This window comes from Neodiprion lecontei, chromosome 7, assembly GCF_021901455.1.
Source record: "Neodiprion lecontei isolate iyNeoLeco1 chromosome 7, iyNeoLeco1.1, whole genome shotgun sequence".
NCBI lineage: Eukaryota > Metazoa > Arthropoda > Insecta > Hymenoptera > Diprionidae > Neodiprion > Neodiprion lecontei.
Window position 1 is genome coordinate 4,426,133 of NC_060266.1, and position 27,495 is coordinate 4,453,627.

General features: G+C 38.4%; 3 protein-coding genes across 4 annotated transcripts; all 3 read right to left on the reverse strand.

Annotated features, from left to right (window-relative positions):
- Positions 1–281: 281 nt before the first annotated feature.
- Positions 282–7,920, reverse strand: LOC107220922 (PP2C-like domain-containing protein CG9801). 2 transcript variants are annotated; one of them, XM_015659721.2, is made up of 7 exons: positions 7,225–7,920; positions 5,944–6,170; positions 5,043–5,717; positions 3,592–3,789; positions 3,195–3,498; positions 2,585–3,071; positions 282–2,315 (listed from the first exon to the last, which is right to left on the reverse strand). In XM_015659721.2, exons 1-7 carry the CDS (start codon positions 7,389–7,391, stop codon positions 2,097–2,099), a joined length of 2,277 nt encoding a protein of 758 aa, XP_015515207.1. In that variant the 5' UTR covers positions 7,392–7,920; the 3' UTR covers positions 282–2,096. The 2 variants fall into 2 exon arrangements, with proteins under 2 accessions (XP_015515207.1, XP_015515216.1); XM_015659730.2 differs by lacking the exon at positions 5,043–5,717.
- Positions 7,921–8,056: 136 nt separating this feature from the next.
- On the reverse strand, positions 8,057–11,068 carry LOC107220913 (2-(3-amino-3-carboxypropyl)histidine synthase subunit 2). Its single transcript, XM_015659700.2, has 4 exons — positions 10,222–11,068; positions 9,408–9,741; positions 8,833–9,314; positions 8,057–8,717 (listed from the first exon to the last, which is right to left on the reverse strand). Exons 1-4 carry the CDS (start codon positions 10,375–10,377, stop codon positions 8,265–8,267), a joined length of 1,425 nt encoding a protein of 474 aa, XP_015515186.1. The 5' UTR covers positions 10,378–11,068; the 3' UTR covers positions 8,057–8,264.
- A 449-nt stretch (positions 11,069–11,517) lies between these two features.
- Positions 11,518–15,597, reverse strand: LOC107220866. Its single transcript, XM_015659635.2, has 8 exons — positions 15,329–15,597; positions 15,051–15,194; positions 14,087–14,712; positions 13,322–13,542; positions 13,007–13,148; positions 12,517–12,673; positions 11,941–12,417; positions 11,518–11,786 (listed from the first exon to the last, which is right to left on the reverse strand). Exons 1-8 carry the CDS (start codon positions 15,337–15,339, stop codon positions 11,615–11,617), a joined length of 1,950 nt encoding a protein of 649 aa, XP_015515121.2. The 5' UTR covers positions 15,340–15,597; the 3' UTR covers positions 11,518–11,614.
- Positions 15,598–27,495: the final 11,898 nt, after the last annotated feature.

The following is a 27,495-nucleotide window of genomic DNA, read 5'->3' on the forward strand; positions in this document are numbered from 1 at the left end:
CACAATCCTAACGTTTGTGAAATTCAAATTATACGTTTGTTTACTTTCAAGTCATAAAAAGATTGTACACCACTACAGCTAAGTTCAAGATCTACTATACCTAAATAAATTTATTGGCTGATTACTATTTTTGAATTGATTATCCTTAGTAATAAGTCAATTTTGTTAAATACATAAGCGAACTTTATTGTTATTATTATTATTATTATTATTTATATGTATATATTATATTGTATAAAAAAGAAAACGTACGTTTACGAAAATAACACAAGACTGGGCAGTGTTCTATTATACAGGTATATTGGTTGTGGAATAATTTGGCTGCTTCAATGTACGCCTTCACCTATTCGCACTGTATACGTCTGTTTACTCAGAGATGTATAACTAATTCCAAGGCATTCTATGCAAAATCACTCACACTTCAGTTTGGCAGTTTTTGAGAAACAGTGTGTCACCAAAATTGAAATCTGCCAATCGCTATGTTTCTAACACCGTTCAATATTTGGGAAAAGTACCTGCATGATATTTAGTTATGTTGGATCGAACAAGACGACACTAAAATAATAATTCAATATCATATGTTACCTACATTTAATGAACTGTAGTTGATTAAGCAAGGGATGTCCCTTCGCGATTGTAAAACTAAAATGAATTATTGTTTGTAAATGTTACATCTAGTTATTTTCTGTTTTTCATTTTTTTTTTTTTTCTTCGTAACCAAATATTAATGTTAAATTTGTCTTTTAAGCAATACTGAACTTAATTTTCTTTCAATACTAACAGGACCACCATCCAATTATCACGTAATCAGTTTGGGCAGTTGTACAAAAGTATGTGCCGTTTCATATGAAAGTGGATCCTTGTATGAAAGTTTTTTATACTGGAATATGTATATAATATGGGTATTGATTTAAATAATTACTTTTTAGTATAAAATAGTTGGCTACATTTATGTCAATATTATCCGCGTTATATACTTCGGAGAGTTTCATATTGTTACATCTGAATATTGGTTTCCGTCTTTGGAATTTTATCAGAATGGTAAGTAAAAGTTCATCTAAAAGTGAACAATGGTGAAAAATCGTTGACAACACATTAATGTAATTAGAACGAAAATGAATCACACTTTGTGTGTTTGACAGCATTATTTCGAAAAATTAAATTTAGATCAAAAATTATAATTTGTTACGCTTATCTGTTACAAGTCGCTTTATAATGTTCATAAAATTATTAAATAAACAACAAATTTTCAGGTCGTACGATTACGAATCATAAAATATGACCCATATATTTAAAGATATTCCTGCCAGTTTGACTGGAAACTTTTGTTTTGTTCTTTCAGAATTATTTGCTCGTTAAATTATTATATTAATAGCTGCTAACTGTGAAGTGGACAAAGGACCAGACTCTAGACCTTGTATTCTTAACGAGGTTAATGTTGCTTTTTCTTTTTTTCTCAGATACAATGAGAAAACAAGAGATTTCTATGAAGGAAACACTCTCCAATGAATCAAACTTCTTTTCAATTAAGTAAAAGCAACTCGTGAGAATTACAAAGCATACTTCAAAAAACGACAATCATTAAATCCCAACTAGAGTTTGATGAAAAGTGCAAGTGACATATAATTCTGTAATATGTTGCAAATTTTAATTTCTGAAATTATGCATTTGAACAGCAAATTTTCGGAAAAAAAAAATTAAATCAAACTTCAAGTTTTTTTTTTTTTTCATTTTACATTACTATCACAGAAAATAAAGGATAAATTCGCTGCGAAAGTAGAATCTAGAGCCTGATAAAGTGAGATGAATTGCTTCATATGCTACGTTACCAGGTGTAGCGTAATAGCTTCGATTTAGTTATATGGAATCCATGTACGGAAATTTCAAACCGCTTTACGTCTTACGTGGTTTATCCTAATCAAAAGAATAACTTTCACCGTTTCTAACGCACAATATATACAAATAATTATACATGGTACATACATGGCGACTACCTTAGCTCTTTAAGAATCATACTATAAACGTTATTCTCTTGTAAAAATAAAAATACTTCCTATTTGTACATGTACACGTTATACATACAATTTTATGAACAACTAAAGATTGGTATCAGATTCGGTGTACTGACCAACCGTGTACGCCACGACAGTTGCATGATCCAGTTTACCCGGTACCATTGAAATCTTTTCCAGCATTTTTTTACGCCGATTTCTTTGTTCCAATTTTGATAATTGGATCATGTGGCCATCTTTTTGCTGAGCATAATACAGATCTGGATCTTCTAGAATACGACGTTTTGCAGCTGTGATCCTCACCTAAAATACAATTGTAACAACTTGCTTTGAGAAATTTCAATTTTTATTTCAAATAGTTATTTTGAAATTTGCCTCAATGTTTCATTCGACAAGGAAGGATTAAATCGATCGCTTAGAGTTGAGAATGACTTCGATAACCGCTGTTCCTTTACAGTGGAATGGCGAAATTTTCATTTTCAAGAGAATGATCTCAATTTGAAAATACTTGAAGTGACTTCTAAACTCTGGTATCATCAGCGATTTATTCGCTGAATTGTTAATAAACTTACCGCAAAATCGAGAAGTAATTCGCAAAGACGTCTGGCATTATCGCAAGGTGGTCCTTCCCCGGATACTCCACGCCTCAACAAATCCTCCATTCTTAAAAGAGTCAGTTCGTGCCTTTGATAAGCCTCAACGACAGGTAATCCACTGTTGCTACTACCGATCGAATCTGACCTTCTTAAATTTTCGGCAGACTTACGACGAGTTCTGGTCCTACTCTGGCCCTCATGCTTGACACTTTTGTCAGAACTTGCAGTGTTATTGGTAGGTAATATGGCAAATTTTCCCACTACTGGATCAAAGTTATCCGATATTCCATCGCTGGTTAAAAATACTATATCGCCTTTTTCCACCTCGGTCATAGACAAAGTCAGATTATTCAACTCTGGATTAGAACCGTCGACCGGACCCAAAGCTCCCAATGCATCTCGCATATCTCGCATGCAGTGAATGTCGTGAGAGCCTTGCGTTATCTCCCTTACACCCGTTCGTCTGTACAGAACAACATTTGAGTAGATGGAAGAACGTTAATGTCGACATTGACAATCGATTCATTTCGTTTAATGCTTTAGAAGCAAAAGAAATTTTTGTGACTAGTGGAACTTTTGTTTTTACCTGGAATAAACGTACGCCAAACTGTCGCCAACGTTGCACGTACACGCCACGTACCTTTCGGTACGACAATTTGACCCAGAGTTGGTACGCAGTAAGGGTAGTACAGCACATACTGTTAGAGTCGTGAGCATTCCTTGCTCCTGTAGAATGAGAGAATGCGCCGAGTGAAAGGAGCGTAACAAAGCCACGAACACGTCCCTAGTCGTAGTTACTCCACCGCCTGGTGCTGACGAGAAAAGAGCCTTGTTCAAGTATTCTATACTCCCGTGCACCGCTGCTCGAGCGGCAATGCTTGCTTTTGGGCCTAAGATAAAAAGTCGATGAGTCATAATTGTAAATAATTCTTGTTCGCTGTGTTGACATTCATGGATCATGAAGTATTTTGTCAAAATTATACCCCAGTTAACGCCATCAGCGAGACCCAAAACGGCTGCCTTTGGTCTAGCCGAGATACCAAAACAATCGGCAATTGGTTCTCCGTTGTTGATATTTGTCGTTGGATTCTTCTCATACAGCGTGGTCGCCACTCCGTAGGCTAAATCGTGAGGCCTGAACCAGTCTGATACGCAAGCTATTTCACCGTCAGATGTTGTTCCTAAACAGACATTTGGAAACCGTTAGAATTTATTGACATCAATTTTTCAAATTTTGTCTTCTATTCAATTTACTGAACATCGCCAATGACATACTTTATGAAAATTTGAATATGGATATAAAGATGCTACGTTACTTGCATGGAAGTGTTTATTTTTTGACTGGTCTACATTTGTTGGCACTCTTACTCCACCTCTTTGGATAATTATTTATAATTTGCCAAGTATCAAGACTATAACTACTACTTTAGAATTCTTGGATGTAATAAAGCTGCATCCCAAACAGAGAATAAGTAAGTTCAAATCGTAGATGTTGGAAATACACACGATTTTCCAAGAATTCTACTTGATACTAGCAAATAATTCAAGCATACCGGTAAAGTCACTAAAAGTGATTCAGGGCACAATTTCTTAGCATTATCTGTCATCTGTATATATTATAATATGCACAGACTTTCATTAGAGTCATTTTGACTAAAAATCTAAGTCATAGAGTGAACTCATTGATGCTAGTTATTTACTTCTGTTACCCCTTTCATCTTTTAACAAATAATTTCTGGCTAAAGATCGCATGTCATCTGTATAAATAAAAACCCCCTTGCCAGCTTAAAACACTGATTGAAAGTATATGAACATCGCTGCTATTCCGGAGTAAATCACATCACTAGATGTTTGGATTTTTAGGTGCTTCGGTTTTAAATTAACCAGGAAATATGCGTTCACACTGGATTTTGATGATTAATTTATTTCGTAATACCAATACCAATACTGTTTTCTTGATTCTTCCAATACTCTACGAATATAGCCCACTATTGTTTCATCATTGTCATTTTTCCATTCCCTGCATTCCGCAAGTTTTGTAAGTACCCTTGACTTGTGAATAAATGTATCTGTCCAAAAATATTACTAAACATGCAACTACTATGATTTCAGCCAGTATAAAAACATTCTAAGCATATCATTGAATGACAGCAAAATGAGTAAATCTACCCCATCAGTATCAATAATCTACTCTACCTACATACTTACAAAGTATATGAAGTGATAGTTACGTAAAGCGCATAACAATGTGCTTTAAATAATAAGTTTTATAACTATCGTGATAATAATAATGATAACAATAAAAGTAAATACTATTATCGTGTCAAAGAGCACTAATGACGAAAATTATAAGAGGTTGCAATAATGGGCTTATTAATGATCCATTAGCATATCGAAGGTTTCCAGCACATGCAAATAATGCGAGGATAAACACCTTTTTTTGCCTTTCGAAACGGAGCTGGAGCACTTTTTGATTTCCTCAATGGATTCATCTCAGAAGCAAACTCAGACGGTGGTGGAATTATGTCGTTTTTGAAATTCCCTTCCTTGGAAGCATCCGCAATATCATTGCTTATATTTTCATCATTGAATTGCATACCATTGTCATTCAGACTATCGTCAAAGCTTACATTTGCCTGTTTGGTAGGTACAAATGTACTTTCTGGTATGAAACTGGTCGTTTCAAATGTAAAGTGTTCTTTGGATGTGAGACTGAACTGAAAATTGTCCAACTTTTCTTTGATTTTAGCATCATAATCAAACGTATCTTCTAATTTGGAGGTTGAATCTTCAGCGACCATAACATCCGTTTCTAAATTATCAATATTCTGCCTAGGCAGTCCTCTGACTCCCACATCAGATTGATCTCTCGATGTTGTATAATCTTTGCAGTCATCGTCCAACAAATCAGTCTGTTCGTTATTGCAATTGGATTCCAAACTATCCAACAAGTTTTCATTAGAATACTTGGAATCTGGATCATATAACTTTCCAGCGGCACGAATTTTAATTGAACTGTTGTCGATGGGACAAGACGGGGAATCACTTGGGCGAATCATAAACCATCGATCGTGAGCCACAGAGAATATACAGTCCATCGATGTATTTACTGTATTCAATACATGCAATGCTCTTATCAAAATGTAAAAAAGCTTTCCCCTATTTCTCCGATACAGATAACTTACAATGTAATACGAATAGTTCATTTTACCACGTTATATGATACCAAAAATAAAAGCAAACGTGAACTCGCCAAATAATTTTAAAAGAATTTATAAATTTATTTGCGAGTGTTCAATCTTGCTTTTGAATATATCTGATGTTTCGTTACATACCAGTTCTTTCATGGTCGGACTGTTCCAAAATATCAATGTAGTCAACGTCTGGATCGCTGATACTTAAATGCCGCTGCTTCAAGTTTACCGTGGTCAAACCCAGATCTGGGCCTGTTAAAGCTGCAAATACTTCCTCCCCATTATCCAAGGTACATAATGGATACGATGGTAGCTCCTCCGGATTACGCCCATGCAGTATTACTGGACCCTCCATCTTAATCTCCAATCTGCATAAATAAGAATAATTGTCAGGATAATTTCATATTTCATTCAATATGTCTGGTCTAATCTTATTAATAAAATTCCTAAAATCACAATATGAGATCAATTAGAAAGACTAGTAGGGATTGAAATTGAAATACTTATACAAGATTATTATAAAACATTCATATTCGAACTATCCCAACTTTTCCACGTTTTTTAGTTCAAACAGTAACTTTCTGTTCGTTCAATTCTGATTCTAAATATACACTTGTTGAAAAAAAATACATCTAAAATAATTTCCATGCTGTTTAATTGATTATACACCAATTGATGAAATTTTGTTATCAACATCATAAAGCTGTGTATAAAGCTCTATGAATCATAACGTAAACAAAATCTACCTTGATACAATTCCCCAAAATCCAACAGTTCTTATCATAGTAGTTAAACTAGTATGTAAAAGATTATCAGTACTGAAAGAGAAACTTTAGATGTTTGACAAGATCCATTGACGTTTGTTTCTTGTAGGTATGTACATTGTCAAAATTTTATAAATGATATAATTGGTAAGGTAGAAAATTATGGCAATTACACTATTTGTTATTTACAAGCAAAATCACGTGATTTTCAAGATATTTTGGCAACATTATACAGAGAAATGTGGCAGCGGTAATTTAAATTAACGTTTCTAGTCATACGACAATGTTTAACCATTGACCAATTGAATAATAACCCTAGCAGTAAGTAAACATTGTTGAATGATCCTCGGTGCAAAAAAAAAAATAGTTTTTTATACAAATGAGACGTCTTAAAGCCTGAAACTGTTTCAGGTGTGCAATTAAGGTGTGGTGACATTGAATTAAAGAACAATTTAAACAGAGTCAGACAGTATTTCTATACAAGTACATAACACTTGCATACCTTTATTGTTGCCAAACTTAAAAGAGACTCACAATGTTGTTGACAACATCAACAATTGCGTGTGAAAATAGTGTAAAAGAAATTAAAAAAAAAAAATGAAAGAATGAAATAATTTGATTCAAATGTATATTGTGTGAAGTGATTGAATACACATACCCATTCAGGTATCGAGTAATGAAACAACCGCCAGGTAGGTCCTGCGGAACATTTCTAGGACTACGTGGAGAAGATTCACCGTGGCCGATATTCTCAACAGCAGCAGCAAGATTGCTGACAGACAGCTGACGCATAAATCCAGCAACGCGTTTTCGTAAACTCGGCATTTTAACAATCAAGGTATTACTTCAGATTCCTTAAATCGAACAACTGACACATTTTATCACAACTTTTAATACTGTCAAATGGAAATAAGGAAGATATGCTGGACCAAAAGCATTTTTAAATCGCAACCAACTTGTGTCAGACACTTATAGCAGCCATTTTGGAAAGAATGTCAAATCAACGATAGGTAGATAGGAAACGGAAAAGAGAACGACGAATTCCCACTTCAGAAATTGGGATGGTTGAAGGTTGAATGGGACTTCGTTCGCGTGTTTCGGATTTTAACCCCTAGGGGCGCTGTATCGTAAACATCGTGATACAGCGCCCCTCCTCGCCCCTCCAAACAGATATAGGTTGAATAAGCTGATTTACCCGTAATCCGGTACTTTCAGATAATCATATTTCTTTTTTACCGAAACGATTAAGCCTTTATTTATTTTCTTCAAATTATTTAAAATAGTTTTGAACCATTGAAATAGATGCAGATCTAAATTTGAATTAATTGAGTCCAATGCATCTCGAGCTGAAGTATTTTTCTACTTGCAAAATATTCTACATGTTTTAATTGTTTAGACTGCTGATCGTATTCCAAAAAATAAGACCCCGATTAACACGGTAAAAATCATATTAGAATGATCGGTGGAGTCAAAGAAATAAATGCAATATCTACGATTTTTAGCATTATGCATTATGAGATCGGTTTTGTACACGTACATTAGAAAACTTTAGCTTAAAGAATTTCTTTTTTTTTTTCGTTTTGTCATTTTCCAGATCTTAAGGATAATTGAGTAACTTCACTCAAATGCCTTATCATGCGGGTTAACATGTGTGAATAAATTATTTAATTATCGAAACACTAAAAGATTACTACGTTGTCATGTTTCCTTTTTCAAAGGTTCATTTTCATAAGCCATTGGCAACCCAATACGGCCTTTAGCTGCGATTTTAACAGAATCCTGCCCTAACTTTTGTTCAAGTCCTTGCCAACTTCTGTTGAGTAAATAGTCAGCTCCTCCCTTTCCAATCGCAACAGTGCCAGCTGACTTTGACACTAATTTCCCCATGCCGTTGACTGGAGATTCGTCGTTGGTTAAATTCCTGATAGATCCAGAAATTAGTGATACATCTGAGTCACTGGAAGTTTCAAGAGGTACATAATTAAGCCCCGTGGAAAGGATATGCCGAAAGTCCATGCAATATTGCGTTGAGAATGCTCTTGAAGCGTTGAACGCTATTTCCACTTCGAAAGGTGTTAACATTGGTTTGAAGAAATCTCTCGAATCGTATACAAGGTTTTCTGGACAAGCTATCACCACAAACGCATCTATCTATAATACAGAAAAGTTTCACCATTAAATAAGTGTAATCATTTTGTACAGATTGATTATCTGCAATCATCATATGGTAGTATGAAGAGTAGTAATTGAAGTCAGCTATATTTACCTCAGGGAAATTAGCCAATTTTGCTGGATTTGGTTTGCCAACGCATACAATGTAGCTCTTTTTATTTTTTCGTTTAAGTACGTTTTTTACTGCTGCAATAGATTCTAAGTAATTTTTTATGCCGAGCGTTGCCACCACTATACCGACAACACGAGCATCCTTCAATTTTTCGACTAGATATCTCCTTCTTTTAAGCCATATTGAATCACTTGCCGTAAAGTGAGCAATTTTGCTACCATCAAAATGGTACCAACTTTCAACCGCCATTCCTAAAGCTAAATTGTTCAAGGTTTTTCCATTTGGACCCAAAAAAATGGCCTTGTAGTCATTTATATTGTAACCAGCATCCAACTTGTAACTTCGGCCAAGAAAAATTTCACTGTCCACGTCACCGGAGTCTGTGTACCTCGTGTTAGAGGAACAATTCAATTTGGTCAGAGTAAAATTTTTGTACGTAGATCTCAGAGTATTATAAATGCATTCTGTAAAAAAAAAGTGCAAATTGTTTAGTATAATATGCTAATAATTTTACAAAATTTTGGGTGCCTGTGAAATCAATAAATAAAAATATTTACCAGCTAGATGCGCGTAAGACACGTCATAGAAAAACAAAATCCTCTCCTCTTCCATTTCAAAATGTTGCTTGAACTCGGCAACAAATAATCGTATGTCAAGTTGTTGCTTAGGCAATATATGGAAGACTGGTAATCGGCTTGTAGGGTTGAGACAGGCGTGTCCAAAATGTACGATCCCATCTGCATTGACATGTTGTGCCGTAACTTCGTCTACGCAACAACTTCCGTACGACGAATCTCCCAAAATGTAGACATTCTTGTTTAAACGCTTTTCTAACCGTAAAGCTATCTCAACAGAATCTGGTAAAAGTGAATCCGGGAACTGCAGACATACCTGTAAATTGAAAGAACAAAAAAAATTTAATATATGAAGCAATGTTACTCTTATGAATGAATGTTCATGCAATTGGAATCAAATGATCATTGAAATCCGTAACTTTATGTAAAATTAGTAACGTACAGCAAAATCTAATTGTTGAATTGATCAAGGAATTAGTTCGGACTATTGCTGTATTTTTGGATATTGCAATGATGGACAATTTTTGTTTATTTGAATTCAGTAACGCTTTATTGCATACGAGAGTTATCTCTAAACCAAAGATGACACTCGGTTAATCTATTGACAAGTTTACCTCACCGCCGTACAGAAACTTTTATCCTCAACTTATCTCAAGAATAATTTACTCGTAAACAATCAAGCGTGACAGTAAGGAGCAAATAATTCTATCGAAGTTGTTGAATGATCGGACGGTGAATTAAATTTACAAAAGTGAATCACGAATTAACAGGTATTAATTCTCCACTGCCAACTGACCTTTCCAAGTGAATTATTGTTGATCCATTCAACACACATATCCAAATCATATTGAGAATCCAAATTTTCAGGAAGCGTTTTGGTAGGCAGACCATCAACTTCAGCGACCCGTTCAAAAACTGCCTGTTCATTGCTACTGAAATCTGCAGCTGGCATTTTGGATATAAATTATTGTGCAAAAGAATACGTGACACAGATTAAAACGACAATCTTGTCATTGATTTCATACGACTTAATATCGAAATCAGACCACATCACAATCTTCTCTGTATTGTTGCACAGATTTCAAAGTGCCAAATTACAGAATTTGACATTTGGTAAAAACAAACTGCATACGAATTAAGAATCACATGTGAAGTCACGCAAATTATCACTGCAGTTGTTTTTCCAGACTGCAGATGTAAAATTTCCTCACAATATTTGCGACACTAAACTTTCAATTGCTGGGGTCAAACGTTTCGATGCGTCTCGTATCGTACACCCGTACGAACACATGGTTGCGTATATTTCGCGGGTACGTGACCCGCAGTGTGATGACAATGGCCTCTCAGCATCTTTGACATCATGCGCAGTAACCAAGTTTAAGCTGAGCGTAATCCGAGTTTGAGAAGCACTGACGGAATGCCACTCAACACACACGCCGTTGATTGAAGATATATATCAGTCGTCGCAGACGGTGCTTTCATGGAGACAACACGAGGAGCACGAACTCCAAGTAAACAGCTGCCTGAAATATCATGACACTGGCGTTTCGACACTTTGGTACAAAAAGAACACTGTAATAAGTTCTGTCAATTCACCCATTTGAGTTCCTGCTCCTTGCATAGTCTCCATGGTTGCTTTATTCACTTTTCAGCATTGCCACACTATACTTCATGGTTGTATTCCTGTTTCAACTGGCGGCGTTGTTTGAAAATACGGTTTTGAAAGACGAACGAAATTACTGCCGGTACTTGCAGTCGTTGATTTATTGCAGTAAATAATTATTAGATCATGACGGTTATCGCAAAAACGACACAAAACATTAATATTTGTGCTTTTCATTAGATAAGAATCTCAATCTGATTTTATTCTCACCGGTAAAAACTGCGATTAACGGGGTCAATTTCGACGCTATTGTATATACGTATCTCGAATTTTTCAAAACGTACCTCAAAAGCATTAAAGGACATAATGAACGCAAGAATAAAGAAATGGCATGATTTTTACGAATTTACTATCGCGATTTCGGAGAAATCATGCCATTTCTTTATTTTTCCATGACACTCATCATACAAATCGAATAAGGATAGTAACAATTTCAATTCAACATGTTTTTGTAGATGTTTTACAGGAAAAATCTTATTAAAATAAATAAATACATTTTGGCGAAGCTAAACAACATATTGGTATATTATAGACAATCCAGCCGAAACAATGAGTCAGTGAAGCGATATGGTAAAAGCAAGTCTTTGTGTACAAAATGCAAATTGAAATTACGTGGAGGTTTCTGATAACCATTATACCCGTAATCCCATCTGACAATTTCGAATTGAAATTTTGGGCGGCGCAATTCATTCTTTAATCTGAAAATTGAGAATGTACATACAAAAATATGTAATGATGCGATAAACATAACAAAGTATGAAAAACAATTACAGGATAGCTCAAAATCAAAAAATTGAAGATACTTAAAAATATATTGGATCAAAGACGACGATTTATTTGCCTTCAAATTACCTCTGTAAAACGGACTTGAGTTTGTCACAGGTTGCCTGTGTAATTCCTTGAATTTCATATATAAGTAAAACCAGTTCACACGACTGTACTAGATTTTTGATGGGCAACACCAGGTCCCCGGTGGTATGATTACCAGTACCCAAACTTTTGATATAAATTCTTCTAAGTTTGCGATTTTTTCCAAACATGGTAAATATCGTAGAAGTCTGGCCAAAGTTGTCTTGCTGAATTGAAAAGTCTTTCAAATTAAGACAATGGGCTAGCATTTGATATAGTTCATTTTTGTAGCAGCAGGCACCACGATGACCCAAATTTTCAAGCTTCAATTTCTCCAAATTTTTACACTGTTTTCCTATTTCAATAAGAAATTTACCACTCCTGATCGGCAGGTTTACCAGGTGCAAAGTTGTGAGGCTTGTCCAACCACTGATTAGATACAAAGCGGTTAAATCCCAATATTCGTTTTCTTTTAACGTACTGCAATAACAAACACGGAAAATATTTATTAAAGATTTTTCTAATTTTTAACGGTGTTACTTTCCACTTTGTCACCATATTCTCTAAATTTGCTTGTACCTTGCGCTTAGTGTCAGGTCTGATACATGTGGAGTATTTTTTACGAGCTTTGCAAAAGATGAACTCAAGTCTGGTGTTTCTGTGTCATTAACGAGGGATGTACGTCTTTTTTTGAAGGCCACTTCGGTATGAAGATCGGTTTCCTTTTGACTTGTTACTGTAATTACGCAAGTATCGAATGTTGTCGAAGGTACTTTCCAAGTCAAAGTTTATAAGGAGATTCAACTACGTTAAGACATTATTTTATGACATTTTTGTGACTCTGGAAGAATCTACAACGTTTTGGAAATGAGCAACTATTCATTGAGAAGAAAACTTGAAGAGAACTTATCGAACTCGTAAATAAGGATCAAATAACAAGCTGAAATTTGCAAAGGCACAATTGACATAAATATTCCATATCTTGTTTGTTCGAAACAGTTACAAGCCTATTGCTGCAGATGAAATTACATTAAAATCTAGTCAGCTTGGATAAAAGTAAACAATTCACCTTTGTGTTTTACTAGGTTACTTAGTATGAGTTTCGTCAGACATGGAAACGCTGATCCAACTAAATACACATCACATTCTGGTTCAATGTTGTGGCTCAAATATAAATACGAAATTTGATGCCTGGGATTTTTGAGCAGTTGCTGAAATACATATAATTTTATGAATTTTTTGAAAGTGAGGTAAATTGTTCGAATTTATTTATTCATTAAACACAACTTTTGTTTCAAGTGTTGAACGAAAGTAAAGTAAAGTAAATAAGTAAGACAACTAAGTATCCTTAGTTGGTGACTCATGCACATCGGTTATTCCATACCTTAGCTTCGTTGATCTTCAACAAACACATATAGTCAAGCGTACAGTTGGATAAGCAGCAAAATTTCTTCAGGGCTTTGTGGCTGTTGGTGATTTCGACGACCTCTCTCAGTAAAAATTGAAAAAACAGACCACAGCCAACTTTCTGAAGAGATTGCGTAAAGGGGTTGAAATCCACGAGTACTTTTGCTCTAAGCTTCTGCGATACCTCAACATTTTTTTCTAAAAACATTTGTACTCAGTGCCAACCATCATTGCACATATACGGCGGCATTTCTCCCAGTTCTATGCTGTAACACTTACCAAATGTAAAGACCCTTAGATTGATTCTGATACATTTAAGTCCATCAATGGTATCTGCGTCCCATGTTGAACAAGTAGTAACGGACCACAAAGGTTACTTTGAATGAGTCAGAATCGCTCTGAGGATCTTTACAAGATATTACAAGTACCTCGTTTAATTTCGACTGATTTTGGCAATTAAGCAATTTAAATTGAGAGCTTAATTTCGAACTGAAAACAAGCAAATTGGCTCTACAAGCCATCCATTGTTGCACTGTGTGTTATACTTGAAGTTTAGTGATTTTAACACCATTTTCGCTACAACTTTGTACATTGTTGATAACCTTCTATGTTTCGTGTTCATGGTCGAGTAACTTTTGGTACTATAGAAAATACATCAATAAATTAAAAAAAAAAAAAAAAAATTAACTGCATATTAAAATATGTCTCTTATTTTAACAATACTTTAATATAATACGCATACCAAAATAGAAGTGATGCGTATCCACAGCATCATAGGATTTGAATTCCATCCACTGTTCCGGATTTGGAAGCATATCGACAATGATTCTTCGCAAAAATTCTGTATCGCTTCCAAAGCAAGCAGCTATTTGAAGATTTTCTAATTTTTTCGGCTCAGTTAGCCAGGGGTCCCCTTCTCTGGGTAAAATATTTTCGTGTCTCTGTAATAATCGTAGCTCCCGCAACTGTTGACATAGTTCTAACGCATGAATCAGCGTTGTTTTGTATTTGACATCACACAATGTCATTGTTAATTTCGTTAGTCTATTGAATGGTAATTTCAACATTTCACAGCATTGTCTGTTGTCAATTAACGATGTAGGCCAATCAATGGATAAAATTCTAAGGCACTTCATAGGTGTCAAAAAAATTGCCAGCTGCATAACATCTATGAATTTCAGTCCAATGATGTTGATCTCGACTAGATTTTTTGCTTTGCCAATAGTATTCAGCATATCTCCTGGTCTTGTATAGTACATGTTACTGACATTTATTTTAAGTATATGCTCGTACTTTTTCTTGCTATTAAAATATTGTTGCACGTCTGAAATCGAGTTTAGGTAGCCTTCTTCGGAAAAATCTAAGTGCCTGAAAATTAAGAAATATCGTCAAAATGCACACTAAGAAGTCTATCACTAATTTCAGTTTAAGCAGTGTAAGCAGTAGGACTTTTTTTCAAACCCTGCTTTTTACACTTTTGTGAAAGGGTAGTAACGTTGTTTTTCGACAATTAAATTATCATTTCATATTATTTGGACAGCTAAAGAAAGCATTGAAATTCAAATACTGCAGTGAACGGATTATAAATGTTTTCAATATACTATTTTATCATAACATCACAAACTGATATAATTTCAGTTGAATGCATCGTAGCCTAATAATAACATAATCCTGTATACACGGCGCAGTGGAAGAGTAGTATTTACCTCAATGATTTTTTTTCGTCGAATACAAGGCTATGGAATCGCTTGCATGATTTACTGAGCAGCAACATATCCCTAGCATTCAAGTATCCAATAATTTCCAACAATATCTCGTCCGGGATATCCAAAATGCCCCAAGTAATGGAACTGAAACATGAAGCATAATACAATATCAATGGATCGCGGTCACATGTGAGATTGCTTAAAACAAAAAATTGTTATTAAGCAATTGATTGTACTGTCTGTAAGGTTCTATTGTTATATCAATTGTTAGTATATACCTGTTACTCATTTTTATTCCTTTTACGCTTTTCAAGCTTCAGAGTGCGTAGACTCGCACCATGTGCATCCCATGTAAACAATGATCCTAACCTGACTTGACCTGACAATACTGATGTCAGATCATACGGATCATACGGAGGATAATGTGGCGAATGGAAGAAAGGACCCATCATGATATATGTTCCTTTTTTCCGCTGCCAGTGCTTGTAACATGGCTGCTGATGGCGGCTTGTAGCATGCTGTTTATGCGTGTGAGTTGCATCACTGGAAAAAAGAACGATTCTATCAAAAAACGGATAGTGGCATTAAGTACCTGTTTTCACCGTCGGATAGAGCTAGCGTGTAAAGTCAATTTTCCTTGGTGATTCCCCGCTTAGAGTCTAGACGCCTTGTAGTTTAGCTATTGAAGTATTCTTGTACAAGCGGTGTGTAGATAAAAGCTATGTATATATGTATAGACATTAAAGTTATAAACGAACGTATGTAGTGGAATGAATACGAAGAGGTGAATCATGAAATCAGGAATTCATCACACGCGAATGAAGAAAAGACAATATTATTTCCATTGAATTGAAAAACAAAATAATAATAATGACTTTTTCCTTATACATCACGGGATCAAAAATTCATATAAATAGTGCGGTTTTATAATGCAGTCATACGCAATGCGTGCGGGAGGCGCTTGATGGTAACTGTTAAAGCAACTTGTCAACCAACTTGACCAGATTTTACTTTAGTAAGGCAAACTATAGTAATGATAATAAATTCATGTCTAATGTTGGGTGGATCTCAGTCCTCGACACCATCGAAATGGATGGTAAAATTAAATATTTTTTTATTCTGGGACGATATAATATGGTACGATAGCGAATTTTGCACTGTAATATTCGAAAAGAAACCTGTGTACGGGATTTAGAAAATCTCTAGGATGATTGTATCAACTTCAAATTTATTAAAACTGAATGCATTGCAATGTTCAAAACTTGTAGCTTATCATATATCGAGAGTATAAATCTGATACTGGGAGATACTAACGAAGCGTTCTGGTCCTACCCGAAGGATAAAAAATTTAACATAGTCGAAATATATTTATTTAATGATCAAAACTCGTTTCAGGTGAAGAAAAAAAAATGATAAAAAAAGATTTGTAAGTATTTTTCCATACCGATGGCCAAATTCTTCCATTTCTAATCGCTTAATTGTAGGGTTTTGTGAACTAAAAATCATGCAAGCAGTGATCAACGATTGTTTCAATTTTCCGACAAAGTAATCAGTGATTTGCAAATATGATGAAAGAAAAATGTATAACCAATTTTCTACATTTATAACATAAGAAATAATTAATTGAAGGTTATGAGGTATCAAAAGAATGATTTGGACCACCTGTGTGAAAAAGTTTAACACTATTTTTATTTCGAAATAGTTTTTTGATGTCAAATAAAACTTGATTAGAAAATGAGTCGAATTTGGACTATGTTCATTGTTTTCTCTTCGAACTAGAAAATCCACAGGGATTGATACATGAAATTGGATTGAGATGGGAGCTTGGGATTTCAGCTTCAATGGAAAAAAATTATTGAGAAAAATTTTAGTCGATAGGAGCACCAAACTTCGAGAATGACTATCGAAGACCGGCCTAGTGTAGACATATCAGATAGGGGGATGTTCAGAGGAGATCTGAGAAAAGGAGGGGATCGCACATAGTAGTGAGTAGATACTTTTTAGCCATGTGCAAGTACGAAAATACGTGACAGATAGAGGAACGAAATGAGAAGTATGAGGTTACGGCAAGAGTTGAAAGTGACAGTCCGGGAACGTGCTGGACGTGAAAGATATAAATTTGGAAGAACTTACATCATTATTATACTCGTTTCCACGCCACTGCAAGCGGTAGAGTATTCGGCGCGCTTTTTTTACCGTGGTATCCCCAGTAGGCCTAATCCACGAATAAGAAACTAGATTTAACACTACGATTTTTAAAATTATTCTTATGAGAAATATTAACGCGGTTTATCTGGGTCCGGCAAATAACCAGTCTCGGCCCACGTCCGCCCCAACACAGACTCTCCCCAGACGTCACGTTCCCGCGACTAGGACATTCAGTGAAAGTCCAAACGTACAACCCGCCGCCACCAGGGTGTCGAGACACCGCAGTGCACCAGCTTCGTCTCACCTACATAAGTACTGCTTGATTCCGGTACCCTGGCCGGGCATCGGAGCAGGTACGTATACAGAAGAGATATAGGCCTGGGATATGCCTACTGGCGTCACCATGCACAAGGACACGGTGAAACTTAGGGGTCGCCCAGAACGTCGTAACGTCTGGAACGACTCTACGGGTGCACGGCCTGCTTAGAGACGAAAGCGTGGGACAGGCGCAGTTTTCAACTAGAGATTCTTGCCATCTACGAGATGTTCGCAATTTTATTCCGAATAGAAGTCAACAATTACAAGGTGTGATACCTGTTTGAAAGGTTCAGACTCCAATTTTAAGGTGTGAGACGTGAAAGGTTCACACTCTTGTTTCGAGGTGCGGTCTCAAAATGTGAGAGGTATTCTCCGCTTCTCTTTCAAGGGTAAACCGACCAGACGTATTCACTCCTTAATCATGGAGGAACCGATCAGGGGTTTGCGAATTTTCCGTGTTAACATTAGCGTTCTACTTGTTTCCTAACGTACCAGTCAGGACCGGTAAGCAGTTCGCACTTTGATTTCGAGGGGGAATCGCGGCAACGCGTCGAGACTCCATTTCGAGGTGTGGTACATAAAAGGTTCAGACTCCAATTTTGAGGTGTGAGACGTGAAAGATTCACACTCTTGTTTCGAGGTGCGGTCTCAAAATGTGAGAGGTATTCTCCGCTTCTCTGTCAAGGGTGAACCGATCAGACGTATTCACTCCTCAATCATGGAGGAACCGATCAGGGGTTTGCGAATTTTCCGTGTTAACATTAGCGTTCTACTTTTTTCCTAACGTATCAGTCAGAACTGGTAAGCAGTTCGCACTTTGATTTCGAGGGGGAATCGCGGCAACGGGTCAAGACTCCATTTCGAGGTGTGGTACATAAAAGGTTCAGACTCCAATTTTAAGGTGTGAGACGTGAAAGGGTCACACTCTTGTTTCGAGGTGCGGTCTCAAAATGTGAGAGGTATTCTCCGCTTCTCTGTCAAGGGTGAACCGATCAGACGTATTCACTCCTCAATCATGGAGGAACCGATCAGGGGTTTGCGAATTTTCCGTGTTAACATTAGCGTTCTACTTTTTTCCTAACGTATCAGTCAGAACTGGTAAGCAGTTCGCACTTTGATTTCGAGGGGGAATCGCGGCAACGGGTCAAGACTCCATTTCGAGGTGTGGTACATAAAAGGTTCAGACTCCAATTTTAAGGTGTGAGACGTGAAAGGGTCACACTCTTGTTTCGAGGTGCGGTCTCAAAATGTGAGAGGTATTCTCCGCTTCTCTGTCAAGGGTGAACCGATCAGACGTATTCACTCCTCAATCATGGAGGAACCGATCAGGGGTTTGCGAATTTTCCGTGTTAACATTAGCGTTCTACTTTTTTCCTAACGTATCAGTCAGAACTGGTAAGCAGTTCGCACTTTGATTTCAAGGGGGAATCGCGGCAACGGGTCAAGACTCCATTTCGAGGTGTGGTACATAAAAGGTTCAGACTCCAATTTTAAGGTGTGAGACGTGAAAGGGTCACACTCTTGTTTCGAGGTGCGGTCTCAAAATGTGAGAGGTATTCTCCGCTTCTCTGTCAAGGGTAAGCCGATCGGACGTATTCACTCCTTAATCATGAAGGAACCGATCAGAGGTTGTCACTCCTCCGCAATGGGCGAACGGATCAGGGGTTTGCGAATTTTCCGTGTTAACATTAGCGTTCTACTTTTTTCCTAACATATCAGTCAGGACCGGTAAGCAGTTCGCACTTTGATTTCGAGGGGGAACCGCGGAAACGGGTCGAGACTCCATTTCGAGGTGTGGTACATAAAAGGTTCAGACTCCAATTTTAAGGTGTGAGACGTGAAAGGGTCACACTCTTGTTTCGAGGTGCGGTCTCAAAATGTGAGAGGTATTCTCCGCTTCTCTGTCAAGAGTGAGCCGATCAGACGCATTCACTCCTCAATCATGGAGAATTCGATCAGGGGTTTGCGAATTTTCCGTGTTAACATTAGCGTTCTACTTTTTTCCTAACGTATCAGTCAGGACTGGTAAGCAGTTCGCACTTTGATTTCGAGGGGAAACCGCGGAAACGGGTCGAGACTCCATTTCGAGATGCGGTACATAAAAGGTTCAGACTCCAATTTTAAGGTGTGAGACGTGAAAGGGTCACACTCTTGTTTCGAGGTGCGGTCTCAAAATGTGAGAGGTATTCTCCGCTTCTCTGTCAAGAGTGAGCCGATCAGACGCATTCACTCCTCAATCATGGAGGAATCGATCAGGGGTTTGCGAATTTTCCGTGTTAACATGAGCGTTCTACTTTTTTCCTAACGTATCAGTCAGGACTGGTAAGCAGTTCGCACTTTGATTTCGAGGGGGAACCGCGGAAACGGGTCGAGACTCCATTTCGAGGTGTGGTACATAAAAGGTTCAGACTCCAATTTTAAGGTGTGAGACGTGAAAGGGTCACACTCTTGTTTCGAGGTGCGGTCTCAAAATGTGAGAGGTATTCTCCGCTTCTCTGTCAAGAGTGAGCCGATCAGACGCATTCACTCCTCAATCATGGAGGAATCGATCAGGGGTTTGCGAATTTTCCGTGTTAACATTAGCGTTCTACTTTTTTCCTAACGTATCAGTCAGGACTGGTAAGCAGTTCGCACTTTGATTTCGAGGGGGAACCGCGGAAACGGGTCGAGACTCCATTTCGAGGTGTGGTACATAAAAGGTTCAGACTCCAATTTTAAGGTGTGAGACGTGAAAGGGTCACACTCTTGTTTCGAGGTGCGGTCTCAAAATGTGAGAGGTATTCTCCGCTTCTCTGTCAAGAGTGAGCCGATCAGACGCATTCACTCCTCAATCATGGAGGAATCGGTCAGGGGTTTGCGAATTTTCCGTGTTAACATTAGCGTTCTACTTTTTTCCTAACGTATCAGTCAGGACTGGTAAGCAGTTCGCACTTTGATTTCGAGGGGGAACCGCGGAAACGGGTCGAGACTCCATTTCGAGGTGTGGTACATAAAAGGTTCAGACTCCAATTTTAAGGTGTGAGACGTGAAAGGGTTACACTCTTGTTTCGAAGTGCGGTCTCAAAATGTGAGAGGTATTCTCCGCTTCTCTGTCAAGAGTGAGCCGATCAGACGCATTCACTCCTCAATCATGGAGGAATCGATCAGGGGTTTGCGAATTTTCCGTGTTAACATTAGCGTTCTACTTTTTTCCTAACGTATCAGTCAGGACTGGTAAGCAGTTCGCACTTTGATTTCGAGGGGGAACCGCGGAAACGGGTCGAGACTCCATTTCGAGGTGTGGTACATAAAAGGTTCAGACTCCAATTTTAAGGTGTGAGACGTGAAAGGGTTACACTCTTGTTTCGAGGTGCGGTCTCAAAATGTGAGAGGTATTCTCCGCTTCTCTGTCAAGAGTGAGCCGATCAGACGCATTCACTCCTCAATCATGGAGGAATCGATCAGGGGTTTGCGAATTTTCCGTGTTAACATTAGCGTTCTACTTTTTTCCTAACGTATCAGTCAGGACTGGTAAGCAGTTCGCACTTTGATTTCGAGGGGGAACCGCGGAAACGGGTCGAGACTCCATTTCGAGGTGTGGTACATAAAAAGTTCAGACTCCAATTTTAAGGTGTGAGACGTGAAAGGTTCACACTCTTGTTTCGAGGTGCGGTCTCAAAATGTGAGAGATATTCTCCGCTTCTCTTTCAAGGGTAAACCGACCAGACGTATTCACTCCTTAATCATGGAGGAACCGATCAGGGGTTTGCGAATTTTCCGTGTTAACATTAGCGTTCTACTTGTTTCCTAACGTACCAGTCAGGACCGGTAAGCAGTTCGCACTTTGATTTCGAGGGGGAATCGCGGCAACGCGTCGAGACTCCATTTCGAGGTGTGGTACATAAAAGGTTCAGACTCCAATTTTGAGGTGTGAGACGTGAAAGATTCACACTCTTGTTTCGAGGTGCGGTCTCAAAATGTGAGAGGTATTCTCCGCTTCTCTGTCAAGGGTGAACCGATCAGACGTATTCACTCCTCAATCATGGAGGAACCGATCAGGGGTTTGCGAATTTTCCGTGTTAACATTAGCGTTCTACTTTTTTCCTAACGTATCAGTCAGAACTGGTAAGCAGTTCGCACTTTGATTTCGAGGGGGAATCGCGGCAACGGGTCAAGACTCCATTTCGAGGTGTGGTACATAAAAGGTTCAGACTCCAATTTTAAGGTGTGAGACGTGAAAGGGTCACACTCTTGTTTCGAGGTGCGGTCTCAAAATGTGAGAGGTATTCTCCGCTTCTCTGTCAAGGGTGAACCGATCAGACGTATTCACTCCTCAATCATGGAGGAACCGATCAGGGGTTTGCGAATTTTCCGTGTTAACATTAGCGTTCTACTTTTTTCCTAACGTATCAGTCAGAACTGGTAAGCAGTTCGCACTTTGATTTCGAGGGGGAATCGCGGCAACGGGTCAAGACTCCATTTCGAGGTGTGGTACATAAAAGGTTCAGACTCCAATTTTAAGGTGTGAGACGTGAAAGGGTCACACTCTTGTTTCGAGGTGCGGTCTCAAAATGTGAGAGGTATTCTCCGCTTCTCTGTCAAGGGTGAACCGATCAGACGTATTCACTCCTCAATCATGGAGGAACCGATCAGGGGTTTGCGAATTTTCCGTGTTAACATTAGCGTTCTACTTTTTTCCTAACGTATCAGTCAGAACTGGTAAGCAGTTCGCACTTTGATTTCAAGGGGGAATCGCGGCAACGGGTCAAGACTCCATTTCGAGGTGTGGTACATAAAAGGTTCAGACTCCAATTTTAAGGTGTGAGACGTGAAAGGGTCACACTCTTGTTTCGAGGTGCGGTCTCAAAATGTGAGAGGTATTCTCCGCTTCTCTGTCAAGGGTAAGCCGATCGGACGTATTCACTCCTTAATCATGAAGGAACCGATCAGAGGTTGTCACTCCTCCGCAATGGGCGAACGGATCAGGGGTTTGCGAATTTTCCGTGTTAACATTAGCGTTCTACTTTTTTCCTAACATATCAGTCAGGACCGGTAAGCAGTTCGCACTTTGATTTCGAGGGGGAACCGCGGAAACGGGTCGAGACTCCATTTCGAGGTGTGGTACATAAAAGGTTCAGACTCCAATTTTAAGGTGTGAGACGTGAAAGGGTCACACTCTTGTTTCGAGGTGCGGTCTCAAAATGTGAGAGGTATTCTCCGCTTCTCTGTCAAGAGTGAGCCGATCAGACGCATTCACTCCTCAATCATGGAGAATTCGATCAGGGGTTTGCGAATTTTCCGTGTTAACATTAGCGTTCTACTTTTTTCCTAACGTATCAGTCAGGACTGGTAAGCAGTTCGCACTTTGATTTCGAGGGGAAACCGCGGAAACGGGTCGAGACTCCATTTCGAGATGCGGTACATAAAAGGTTCAGACTCCAATTTTAAGGTGTGAGACGTGAAAGGGTCACACTCTTGTTTCGAGGTGCGGTCTCAAAATGTGAGAGGTATTCTCCGCTTCTCTGTCAAGAGTGAGCCGATCAGACGCATTCACTCCTCAATCATGGAGGAATCGATCAGGGGTTTGCGAATTTTCCGTGTTAACATTAGCGTTCTACTTTTTTCCTAACGTATCAGTCAGGACTGGTAAGCAGTTCGCACTTTGATTTCGAGGGGGAACCGCGGAAACGGGTCGAGACTCCATTTCGAGGTGTGGTACATAAAAGGTTCAGACTCCAATTTTAAGGTGTGAGACGTGAAAGGGTCACACTCTTGTTTCGAGGTGCGGTCTCAAAATGTGAGAGGTATTCTCCGCTTCTCTGTCAAGAGTGAGCCGATCAGACGCATTCACTCCTCAATCATGGAGGAATCGGTCAGGGGTTTGCGAATTTTCCGTGTTAACATTAGCGTTCTACTTTTTTCCTAACGTATCAGTCAGGACTGGTAAGCAGTTCGCACTTTGATTTCGAGGGGGAACCGCGGAAACGGGTCGAGACTCCATTTCGAGGTGTGGTACATAAAAGGTTCAGACTCCAATTTTAAGGTGTGAGACGTGAAAGGGTTACACTCTTGTTTCGAAGTGCGGTCTCAAAATGTGAGAGGTATTCTCCGCTTCTCTGTCAAGAGTGAGCCGATCAGACGCATTCACTCCTCAATCATGGAGGAATCGATCAGGGGTTTGCGAATTTTCCGTGTTAACATTAGCGTTCTACTTTTTTCCTAACGTATCAGTCAGGACTGGTAAGCAGTTCGCACTTTGATTTCGAGGGGGAACCGCGGAAACGGGTCGAGACTCCATTTCGAGGTGTGGTACATAAAAGGTTCAGACTCCAATTTTAAGGTGTGAGACGTGAAAGGGTCACACTCTTGTTTCGAGGTGCGGTCTCAAAATGTGAGAGGTATTCTCCGCTTCTCTGTCAAGAGTGAGCCGATCAGACGCATTCACTCCTCAATCATGGAGGAATCGGTCAGGGGTTTGCGAATTTTCCGTGTTAACATTAGCGTTCTACTTTTTTCCTAACGTATCAGTCAGGACTGGTAAGCAGTTCGCACTTTGATTTCGAGGGGGAACCGCGGAAACGGGTCGAGACTCCATTTCGAGGTGTGGTACATAAAAGGTTCAGACTCCAATTTTAAGGTGTGAGACGTGAAAGGGTCACACTCTTGTTTCGAGGTGCGGTCTCAAAATGTGAGAGGTATTCTCCGCTTCTCTGTCAAGGGTAAGCCGATCAGACGTATTCACTTCTTAATCATGGAGGAACCGATCAGAGGTTGTCACTCCTCCGTAATGGGCGAACGGATCAGGGGTTTGCGCGTTTTTCGAATTTCCATCAACGTTTGATTATTGTTCTACAGCATCGACCATTGCCCTTACGCACTTAGATACATCTTACAACTAATGTATATGAAAGTAATCCTAGTCTTAGAATCTAGCTCTAGAGCAACGTTGCCTTTATATTCCCTCAAACATCAGCCTCAGCCTTTATATTTCAGCCCTCTAGGATCATTGAGTTTTGCTTCTATAATTTTACCTTCCAGCATCGGCCACTGTGAACATGCACTTTCTTACCCATACATGTATGTCTACGTCTATGTCTACCTTAGAATTTGGACTCCATTGAAATAAATCTCAGTATCTGAATTTAGCCCCAGAGCTTTGACCTTCACCTTTCTACTCCCTCGAGCATCAGCCTCCGCCTTTAGACTTCTGCCCTTTAGCATCATCGACTTCTGCCTTTAGAAATTTGCCTTACAGCATAAGCCTTTGCATGCATGCACTTTCCTACCCATGCACTTATATCTATTTCAACACTTAAACACTGATTAAATTAATCCTAGTCTCAGATGTAGCCCTGAATCATTCACCTCTGTCTAGGTTAAAGTCCTTGGGTACCATCAATCATTGGTACAGGAAATTTATTATTAAGCTGAATTCTGAAAAAATCAGGGTTAGAAAACCGTTTACATAAATCATTTGATTAGATGGAGAAAAATCTGTCGAGCTAAAAGAACAAAAAAATTAATCGGGAAAATATCATAAGGGTTGGAAAAAACTCAGATTAAACTGGTTAAAAAACTTTGTGGACGCCAACAGGAACAACTTCAATCAGGCCCCCGAAGAGATGCGACGATTCACTGGAAAGCTAATGGAATTTGGATTAAGTGTGTTGCATTATTTTGTGAAAACATAAAGCAATTCATTGGGCCGACGTCGTGGGCACACTTGCAGTACTATTACAAGCATGAAAAGCAAAATTTAGGGTCAAATATGCAAAATGACAAGGTTTTATGTGAATACGGTCTTCCAAATACATGATTTATAGTTTTCGTCGTCTATGATGATATAAGAAAAGTGTTGTCTGCTTCACAACGGTTCTGCTTTTCCCGGGAATCAGTATGAACTAACCTGATGAACAAAGAAAAAAAAAACGCTGGAGGAAATATCCAGGCAAATGGTTGCTGCCATTAGTTTTGGCTGATTGGCGCAATTCTGAAATAGAAAACTCATTTTCCGAGATCAGCTGTGAACCAAAAAAGTAAATATTTTGCAGGGTAGGGAAATAATTTTGTGCCCCTAGGGACACCGAACCCCAAATGATTGACACAACACAGAAATTTTCAATTCAGTGACGTGAAAAAGGAGGAAAAAATTATAATTGAATGGATGGAAAATATGACTAGTACACTAGATAGCTGGAGCTAAAGAAAAATGTGAGTAGCAAATTAAACTCAAATTCGGATTATTGATGGAGCGTTTAGTACGGTGACTGACGGTACTACTGCAGTTGATTTCTGTAAGTTCGTACAATATTTTGTTAGTACATTCAATATCTATCATCAGTGAGAACACTGCACAGAACAATTCATCACAAATTCAAACAAAAACATTACGATATCGTGAGGAATAAATAACGTGCGACGGCGTTCTGTTTCAGATAAACCTTGGTTCCACTCACAGCAATCACGTGAAAAGGAAATTCACCCTTATCAAGCCGCTGCACTCTTCACGTAGCGGTTTCTTCAACGTTGGTTTCGACGTGAGCATGGATCACGTAGGAAGCATTGGACTGTGTGGGAAATCGATAAAATCGTGTATTCAAACTATTAATGGGAGTCAATCATATTCAAGTGTAAAAGTTCTGAGTCGAAAGATTAATTTTCTAGATAGATGACTATTCATTGAAAATTGGATCCACTGCTGTCCTATCGTTTTTGTGTCGATAGAGTAGCTGTTCGAGTGACGTAGTAGTTTCTCAAGAAATCCAAATTGACCGAGCTGGAACGGAAAAATCTGTCTCAAAAAAGCTCTAAGGGAAAATTTATTGCGAAGGTTCTTCGTAGATTGTTTCGATTGCGAAGGAATATTCCTCTGTAGACTATAGGAAGTCGGACCAAGAACCATTGCAGAAAATATTATCTTCAAAAGAGAATTATTTCCGTTTTCACAACCAGTGATACCAATGAAAAAAGATCGATTCACCTGAAACAGAGAAATACTCGTTGTGTTAAAAAATTATTCAGAGATTTACTGAAAACAACACGTGATCCACAGAAGAATGATTTTTCCATGACTTCTTGCGAATTGGATTATTCGAATCCAGTAAAGTATTTGTGGAATGAATAAGCAATTTGCCGGAACTTGATGGAACGTCTGACACACAGACGTTTCTTTCATCATTTTAGTATGAGAAGGAAATGATTGAGTGACCTGGAACATGGTGTGAAATTATAGCTGCAATAAAGGCAAAGTTTTGTGAGCACAATAACAGTAGGTATAAAAAGGATTTTACCGTCACATCATACAGCAGAAATGGACAATTATCGGCCAAATAAATGATTGACATCATTCTGATCGTCATTTCCATATTCAGGATTTTAGATCCCATGTATCAAAAAATGCCGCTCTTGTTCTCAGTCTGAAGGTATCGAATCAGGAGTAGAAAACGTGCAATGGCGTTCTGTTACAGATAAACCTTCATTCGACTTAGGGAAATCACGCGAAAAGAAATTTCTCAGTTTCCAAGCTGCTGCACTCATTTCGTAGCAGTTTCTCCACGTTCGTTTCGGCATGAGCATGGATCACGTCAAAAGCAGTGAACTGTAATGAAAATGAATGGAAACATGTATTCAAACATTTGACGCAAGTCAATCGTATTTGCGTGTAGTACTTCTTGGTCGTAATATTGATTTCCAAGGTGGATAATTAATCATTAAAAACCCGTTCGTCTGCTCACCTATCGTTTTTGTTTCGATAAAGTAGCCGTTCGTGTGCCTACGTCGTTTCTCAAGAAAACCAGATTGACCGACCTGAAACAGAAAAATCTATCTGAAGAAAGGCTCGAAGAAAATATTTAATGCAATAGTTGTTGGCAGATTGTTTCGATTGCAAAAGAATATTCTTCTTTGAACAATCGATTATCGGACCAAGAACCATTGCAGCAAATATTTTCTTCAAAATAAGATTATTTCCGTTTTCGCAACCAGTGACGTCAATGAAACC